The 9,089-nt window shown below is 34.5% G+C and overlaps 1 protein-coding gene across 1 annotated transcript; it reads right to left on the bottom strand.

Moving 5' to 3' along the window:
* Positions 1-693: 693 nt before the first annotated feature.
* LOC104218228 (small ribosomal subunit protein eS10z-like) lies at positions 694-2,862 on the bottom strand. Its single transcript, XM_009768673.2, has 5 exons — positions 2,757-2,862; positions 2,623-2,671; positions 2,268-2,547; positions 2,028-2,163; positions 694-982 (listed from the first exon to the last, which is right to left on the bottom strand). The coding sequence occupies exons 1-5, from the start codon at positions 2,838-2,840 to the stop codon at positions 905-907; spliced, it is 627 nt and encodes a 208-aa protein (XP_009766975.1). The 5' UTR covers positions 2,841-2,862; the 3' UTR covers positions 694-904.
* Between the last annotated feature and the right edge of the window lie 6,227 nt (positions 2,863-9,089).

Below are 9,089 nucleotides of genomic sequence, written 5' to 3'. Positions count from 1 at the left end.
AAGGTAAAAAGGAATAGAAGACCCTTGACAAAGGTTTTGAATGAAATCAATTTATAAGACGATGAAGCGATGCAAGGGAAAAGTTGTAACATGACAGACCTGAGGACGATGTCCGAGAAAGTATGTAAAACTAGCTATTTTGGGAACTTTTAGTTGGTTTAACAGAGGCCAAATTAAATTTCCATCAAGTGACCCTTTATCTTTTAGTTTTAATCAGCTCCATCAAGTAGAGCTGTGGAAAACATAAGCTATTCCAAACAGCTGGACAATAATAAGATGCTGGAAGCAGAAATTTTGAAGTTAAAAATAAACTGAAATAAGCAGCAGCTGGGTTTTTGACAAAACCTTCAATTGGAAAAATATTGGCAGAAGTTTACAAGTAAAAGAATTCGGATGCGTATACCTTTATTATTTCACATCCCATTGGCTACCAGACTTTGTTCAGGATAGAAGGTCCAGTAGAAAAGTAACAGCTTGAAAATGATAACTTAAGGGGTCATTGGGTACGAGCAATAAGGTAAGATAAGATGTAAGATTAAATTGGATTACAATCCCAAGCTTGCAATCCCGAAATTATTTAGTCAGCGTACCAAATGACCCCTAATAGTAGTATTATATCCCTACTTAATGTTTTGACAGGGAAAATGATACTACAAACTAATGCTGTTTCTAGCATTGTCCAGAGACTTTCAATTTCAAATAACACGAATTGCAAGTATATCTCAATAACACAAAATCAAAAACGGTCAAGAAACAGAAGTAAAACTTATAGTTCTCTAAAGATCCATAAAGATAAACTTGCCCAGCTTGGAATTCAAAGTTTGACAAGAAAATGAACAACCAAGTGTTTCCAACATCTGATAATCAAAATTGCAACAACCACCTAGCCTAAGATAGCAAGGATTTAAGAGAAGCTTGAACTAGGGGGTGCACCACCAAAACCTCCAGATCCGCGACCAAATCCAGGTCTTCCACCAGAACCCTGCAAGTATAGCATGATAGTTTAGACTTGGAAAAAAACAACTCAAATGGAAATTCATCTAAATATATTATACCAACTATAGACATAATAAATTAATGAACAGTATGTCAAATGAATGGATATTTATTCATTAATCAATTACATAAAGAACAGTAACAAAAGTTGGAACTGAACACCAGTGTGATCAAAAAACAAAACAACTCAGCCAAAAAATAGCAGAAAACTTGAGTTAAAACCTAAGATACATCTCTGAGCAGGTAAGATGCCCTTAAAATGAAATTCTGCGGAAACTAGGTCCTTTCACAGCGATGCAAATACCCAACAAAGCAAAATAAAATAGAACCAAACCCACACTGGAGAAGATTTCTCCTCTCCTTTTTTGAAATGATAAGCATAGCTATGGACGACATGTAAAAGTTTAGCATTTGAGAGGATTACCATTGGGAAAAGGAAAATGGGGTTAAACAAAAGTAGGGCCACAAAATTCAAGAGAATTCATAGATAATCATTGTAACTCCAAGCTTCAAGTTTGTTTCACTTGGCAACTAACATAATGCATTTACAGGAAACAAGGTCAACCGTATGAAACAACAGTTTATAAATAACATGGCAACAAAAAAAGACGGTCACAATTGCAAGACTAGTAACATTGGCAGAATAGACTTCAATCATAAGGAAAAAATGGCAATTTCTTAAGAGATCTTTAGTTGAATTCTACCGCTTATTACATAGTGATCCTAAATAGAAGGCGACAATGTAAACATTAGCATCAACCCATTTCCTCTACACAAACACATAACAAATGATAATCCTGATATAGTCAACATGAACTAACACAAACATGCAACAAATGATAATCCTGATATAATTAACATGAACTAATACACAAACAAATAACAAAATGATAATCCTGATATAATCAGCATGAACTAATTCATTTTCATCAAACAACAAGGAAATAAGTTAAATACCACAATTGATAAGCAAAATAAACTGAAATATTTTCAGGAGTTAAAACTTTTTGAAAAAAAAAAAGAAGAATTACCCTGAAAGCAGGCTGATAGTCAGCTGGAGCTCCACCTTTTTCACCACCAAACTCACCAGGCGGACCTCTTGGGCCAGCACGATATCCTTCCCTGTCCCCGAACCTTGGCCTATCACCCTCGAACCTTGGTGGTCCACTGCACATATCCAATGAATAGCACACACAGAGTTAATTTTTAGACAAATACACACCAAAAATCGCAAACTTAAACAACTGAGAGAAAATGAAAAGGTAAATTACCGGGGACGATCGCCAGGAGGTCCACCCATGGGACGACCAAGAGGCTTAGCAGATTTTTTCAAAGTAGCGGGCACAATTTCAGATGGAAGGTTAAGGTAAGTCCTGAGGAACTCAATACCATCATTTGTAAGGTACCAGTAGTAATGCATCCAAGCGAATGTCTCGCGAACGTACTCCTTAGATTTGAAGCTCTGCATCAGCTTAATCACCTGTAGGTTCGGCACATCGATTAATGGATGCTTCGCCAAGTTGTAGTCTTTCTTCGCATAACATACTCCCTCTACAACAAACATAAGAAATCTACATCAGAAAGTGAAATTTCTAAAAGGATGTAAAGAGATTCAGAGATACTGACCTTGGAAGAGGTATTTGGAGATCTCTCTACGGTTCTTCTCTGAAATAATCTGGAAAAAAAAATTGAAAAATGCATTAGAAACTTCGAGAGCAATGAGAAGTAATAATGAACTTTGAAATCGGAAGAGAAAATACCATGGCTGCTGGAAGAAGAGGGGATAACGGAGAGAAATCACACTGAAGCCACAGACGATTGCAGCAGCAAAAGGATTGTACCATGAACCCTAGGTAAGCGAGTTTTTATATCTTAGGTTTGGATATTAGTGGGCTTTTCTTGGGCTGGGTAGTGCCCTAGACTCAACGGGCTATATCACTGCTGGTATATTTTGGCCCATGTGCTTTTGATTAATAGTCATACTATTACGAGAGAAATTCAAAAATAGCCAGATTTACAAGTGGTCATTCATAAATAGCCACAGTTTCAAAAGTAATCGAAATTTAGCTATTTTCATGTAAATATAAATTTGAATGAAAACACTATTCAAAATCCGGAAAAATACTCCAGCATAATATACTAGAGTTCGTTGCAGTATAATATACCGGTCCAGCATAATATACTGCAGTTTGGAGCATCAGTGCTCCAGTATATTATACTGGAGCCAGCAAAGTATACCGGTCCAGCATAATATGTTGGAAGTTCATACACAAGTACACCGAACTCCAGTATATTATGCTGGATCGGTCTCTGTTGCAGCAAAATAGTGGCTATTTTTAGATGACTTAGCAAACGCTGGCTATTTTTGAATGACCAGTCCGAAAACTGGCTATACCGTGCTATTTTTCGAACTGGTCATTCAAAAATAGCCAGTGTTTGTCAAGTCATTGAAAAATAGCCACTATTTTGCTGCAAAAGAGACCGGTCCATCATAATATATTGGAGTTCGGTGTACCTGTGTATGAACTTCCAGCATATTATGCTGAGCCGGTATATTTTGCTGGCTCTAGTATAATATATTGGAGACTGGATCACCGGTGTTGCAAACTGCAGTATATTATGCTGGACCGATATATTATACTGGAACTCCAGTATATTAGATTGGAGTTCCAGTCTAGTATATTATGCTGGAGTATTTTTCCGGATTTTGAATAGTGTTTTCGTTCAGATTTATCTTTACATGAAAAGTGGCTAAATTTCGATTACTTTTGAAATTGTGGCTATTTTTGAATGACCACTTGTAAATCTAGCTATTTTTGAATTTCTCCCACTATTACTTGGTGAATATAAAAATATTTTTTTTGGGCAAGGTCTCTAATTTGTTTTAGGGGTAGTTTAGTTGAAGGACCAGTTATACGTGATAATTAATACATGGTTTATTCATATGATATATAGTAGTGTATAGGTTGTCATGCTGTCAATAGTAATGCAAGAGAAACACAATAATAACATAAGAATTGTTATAAAATTAGTAAATCGCCTATTCTAACAATGTTATATATATGATCCATCTATTTCAAACGCACGTATACTTCCACATTTTATTTTGCGGAAAATATATGTAGATTCCTCTATACTTTGTTGATATTAGCAATTTAGAGTTCAATAGTGTTAATGAACACTACATTAGTATGCATGATATTTTTGACAATTTGTACGCAAAATATGCCATATTACCTACTATAGAGTAAGACGTAAGTTTACCCGTAAAATGGCACATTTGAACTTATATCATGGTTTATAAACAAGTGAATCGATGTGACTCCAAAATAGTAAATAAATAAGAACAAAAATCAAATTATGAAATGAAGTTATAGAAAATACAAGCCTGACTGTGAATTTAGCCTTTCCAGTGATAAATGTAGGAAGAATATTTCAAAATAAAGACTGAGAATAATGTTCTAAAATGAGAGCAAAATATAGTTTATTTGTATACAAGATATTTTATTTGTCAAACTGTTTATCCGTAAAACGGTATAGCTGAATTTATATTGTGATTTATAGACATCAATTATACAGGGAAAAAATATATTGTAATATAAAAAGGCTATAATTTGCTCTCATTTTTTAACATTATTCTCGGTTTTTAGTTTGAAACATTGTTCATACCTTTGTCACCGGAAAGGCTAAATTCACAGCCAGGCTTGTATTTTCTATAACTTCATTTCATAATTTGATTTTTCTTCTTTATTATGTATCATTTTTGGGTCAAATCGATTCACTTGTCTATAAACCACGATATCAATTTAATTGTACCGTTTTACGGGTAAACAAAGATATCATACTTCATTTCTGGCCTATACAACTAGTCCATCCCCTTATTAAGGCCGACCCCAGACGGCCTTAATGAGCGGACTCTATTTATCGTGGTTGCAGAATTGGGCGAGCAGGTCGAGTAGTGACGTTTCAGACGAGGTGACAATATAATCTTTCGTGAGCTGTAACCTTTGAGGTCGCATCGTTTCAGAATGATGTCATGACATCATGCGTCATTATGGCGTGTTTTCCCGATGCTTTGTAAAGTTTCATGTGCCTCTACCGTTTCGATACCTGTGATGGGTAATGATGGCATGATTTCTTGATTTTGACGCTTGAACTCTTATAAATAAGGGCATGAGACCATTCGTTTGTGTTTTGTATATTCTTAATATCGAATTCATGTGTCTTCTTCTTTATTGTTCATATTGAATCGTTATATTCTCTTTACTTCATTGTTGTATATCTACTCCCCTGATTGGGGGTGATCCGCCTCGCTTGGGGGAGGCATTGGCCATTGTATACTCGTCCTCTACTTTAGAAATCTCATTCATAGTGTTCAAGAGGTTGGTTGTGAGGTCGCCCATTATCCTCGTTCTTTCTTCTCTGTTACCTGCCATATTAGATCTGTGCATTTTTTTTTTATGTTAGCAATCCGTGTTAGTTATGAATCTAGAGGAAACTACAAATTTAACTAGTAAATCCCCACAGACGACGCCAAATTGTTTGACCAAAAAGTATAACTTTTGGTTGAACTATTATATTTCATGTAATGAAGGTTAAACTTAGTTAACGATAATATCTCTATATATAAATCTTAAAAATACGGATAATGTAAGACAGAGTCAGTAGGAGATTGAAAATAATACACGTTTGTTATTCCAAAAGATGTAAACAATAATGGATGAGTAATTAGCAATAAATAACAATAAATGATATTTAAATAAATAGGGGGAATGATTCACCCAATAATGAATGAGGTAGATGATTGTTCCTCCTGACAATAATGAGTGATAGACAAATCCTAGAATGTTCGAACTATTCTCGGATATGATGGAAAAGTATGGAATAATGTGAGCAAGAATATTGATAAAAAGGAAATTTTGTATCTTTGTTAGGGAGATAATCTTCTTCTGAAAAGTATTCTTATCATGTGAATCTTACATGTCTTATTCCATTATCTCTTTTTCTATTTATACAAGACATGTCTCTAACAAATCCAAATAGTACAAGTGCAAAGAATATTCACTAGAATATTCTATTTAATATCCTATTTCAAACACTAGCCGTTAATGTTCTTTACACAATGTGTTGCGACCAAAACACTCACGCAAGTGTACGCGATCGACAAGTAATATAGTAGTAAGTAAAGTATCGTTCCCACGAGGAATTGTGATCAACTTATCGACTGATGTAGACTCAAACAATTATCAATTCAAGCTAAATTATCACAAAATATATAAAGAACCAATTTACAATTTACTTAGTAATTAAACAATAATTCAATACAAAATTACTACACCAATTACACAATATTTTGATAACAATTTGGGTAAAGATATTCCCGGGTCATGGACTTGCTAGAAATTATGCTACTATTTTAGCTTAAAGTGGATTTATTGAATTATCCGGGTTATTGATTATAGCGTTAATAATATTCATAAGAATCTTTCGAGTTCTTATGCATCTATTCAAGTTAAACTAATACCTATATGTCTATGGTATTAATATTAACAAAAATGCGTTTACAACTCCTATTTTTCAACCAAACAAGGCAATTAAGTATATGTCTATCTTAATTGCGAATTCTTCACCCGATGCCCGAGAATCAAAACTTGTTCTATTTGATTCTATATGCAACCAAGAATTTCCTTTGTCAAGTTTAATTCAAGATTCGTAAATAATATTTCACTGTTAGCTACGTAGTAAAATAATTAGAAGCAGAATCAAATAAACAATCCATAACAATAAATTCAATATCTTCAATCTAAGCTTCAAATAACATAATTATCTAACATCCATGACCCAAGAATACTAGAGTTTTTAGCTACTCATAATCATACAAAAATCAACAATAAAAGTCTTAAACATAATATAAACAAACAAATAGAAGAAAGTTTAGAAGAACTCTTTGAATCCTTGCTCCAAGATGTTGTTCTTCTTCTCCTTTCTTAGCTCCAAGATGAAGCTCCTCCTTCTTCTATGGTTTTTTTTTCTCTCTCTCAAAATCTGATCTCATCTTCACAATAATGGAGCTTTTCTTTATGTAAGTTGAGTGGATCCTCCTAGATTTCCCATTTTGCCCCCAAATAATTGATTTCCCGGACTGGACTAGCGCGGAAGCACATGACCCGCACTAGTGGGGTTTCTTTCTGTCCAAATCACTGAACTAGCGCGGGAGCGCATGACCAGCGCATGACCCGCGCTAGTGGCATTTTTCTCTTGTTAAGATGTTGCTCTCAATTCGTCATTTGACTCCATTTTTCACTTGATTACCATCATAAATCCTCATTTGTTTATTGAACTCCTGTGAGACATTAAAGTCATGATTAGAGCCAATTTTTGCATTATTTGAACATTTACAATAGTAAACCATCCTTAAGTTGAGCTAAAACATAGGCTATATTAAACAATTTAGCCTATTATCAACACCCCACACTTAGCTTATTGCTAGTCCTCGAGCAATCCACTATATTCTTTTTAGAGAATTCTTCACTCAACCATTTCCCCTCACGCATTACACCTAGAACATTGTACATATATTACGCCTAGCAGTGAACAATCCTAGCCTCAAAGTCAACTCTCAAGTGTCATGCAATATTTATACTTCCTCAAAGTACTCTACACAGAAATCAAGACTTGCTTTTCCGTCAGATTCATATGCCCTCACAATTACATCAACAAAAACTGAGTTCAATCCACCACATTCAATTCATATATTCACATATATCAAGGAAATCACTCACTCTCACAATAGAAGTCACATGCATGCAATGGGTACCATAAGCTTGCCCGTAATATAAATCTCTACTAATTTAGGCTAGCTCGACTCAAAATCAATTAGGACTTTTTCATGGTTGTAATGTGGGCTAAGGGATAGATAGGATGCATTTAGGAATAGTGACTCAACCCCTAAGCACTTTAACACATCACACGAGCAATTTTCAGCGTAAATTCTTCAACCCACTTTTCATTCATACACAATATCATCCCACAAATACGCCCTTCTTCTTTAAGCACTCTATTAATTCATTCCCACTAGCTAGAGCAAAATACAATGTAATCATCTCTTTTTTTTTCTTGTCACTCAATTTCTGCTAGTGGTGTATTTGTTTACAACATAAGTGCCCCTTTCATCCTTTTATTGGTTCCACTCAAAAGTCACCCCACACTTATTTCCTTCTTACTTCTTTTAGCGTTCTTCTCACAATTAAAGTGCTTTAAGAGGTAAAAGGATCAAAACAATGTCAATTAAGAACAAAAGGGTATAAGCTTGTAATGCGGGTGTCAAACAAAAAGTCTGAAGGCTCAAAAGGGTTAGCTAGGGACAAATTTTATTTTTACTAAGCAATTAAGCTCAAAAAGGTCAAAGAAAGCCTAACATCATTTTTTCAAACCGAGCATCACCTCAAATTTCGCTTCAACTCACATACCGAACAAGTTCTAGACACAAGTACAATACATGGACTACACAAATACTCACCACACATGGCATATGACTCATTCCAGATCAGCTCATCAAGACACTCCATTACGAGCATTCAATTCAGTACAAACATACAAATTAAGGCACTTTCAGTAAGATTCAACAATTAAGACTAAGCGCGTTACACTCTAGGGTCAAATGTGTTCATGTGTGTTAACGCTATGAGTTCTCTTCTATAGCTTGCATCCCTTTATTTAATATACAATTAAAAAAATAAAAACAGAAATTAAAAACTACATATGCCCGGTTCAAAATAAACCCTTGGAAAAGAACCGTGGCTTAAAGAAAAACCAAGGGGATTTGTTATACTATCTAAAAATAAAAAATAAAAACAAAATCTTTTTGTTATTTTCTATAAGCTCAGTCTCTCAAGAACTCCTATCTAAAAGAATCCGTCATCGGGTCGCGCCAATATAACTACTAAAAAAATGTTTAAAAACAGACAACAATTACTCCAACAATACTAAATCACCAAAACATTTAAAAACAAAAGTGAAATAGTCACGCAATCCCAAAACATTATATATTGTACCACACCACCAAAACATTCCAACAATCCAAAATAATTGAA

Source organism: Nicotiana sylvestris, chromosome 1, assembly GCF_000393655.2.
Source record: "Nicotiana sylvestris chromosome 1, ASM39365v2, whole genome shotgun sequence".
In the NCBI taxonomy this organism is placed as follows: domain Eukaryota; kingdom Viridiplantae; phylum Streptophyta; class Magnoliopsida; order Solanales; family Solanaceae; genus Nicotiana; species Nicotiana sylvestris.
This window is presented reverse-complemented; position numbering and strand designations above follow the sequence as displayed.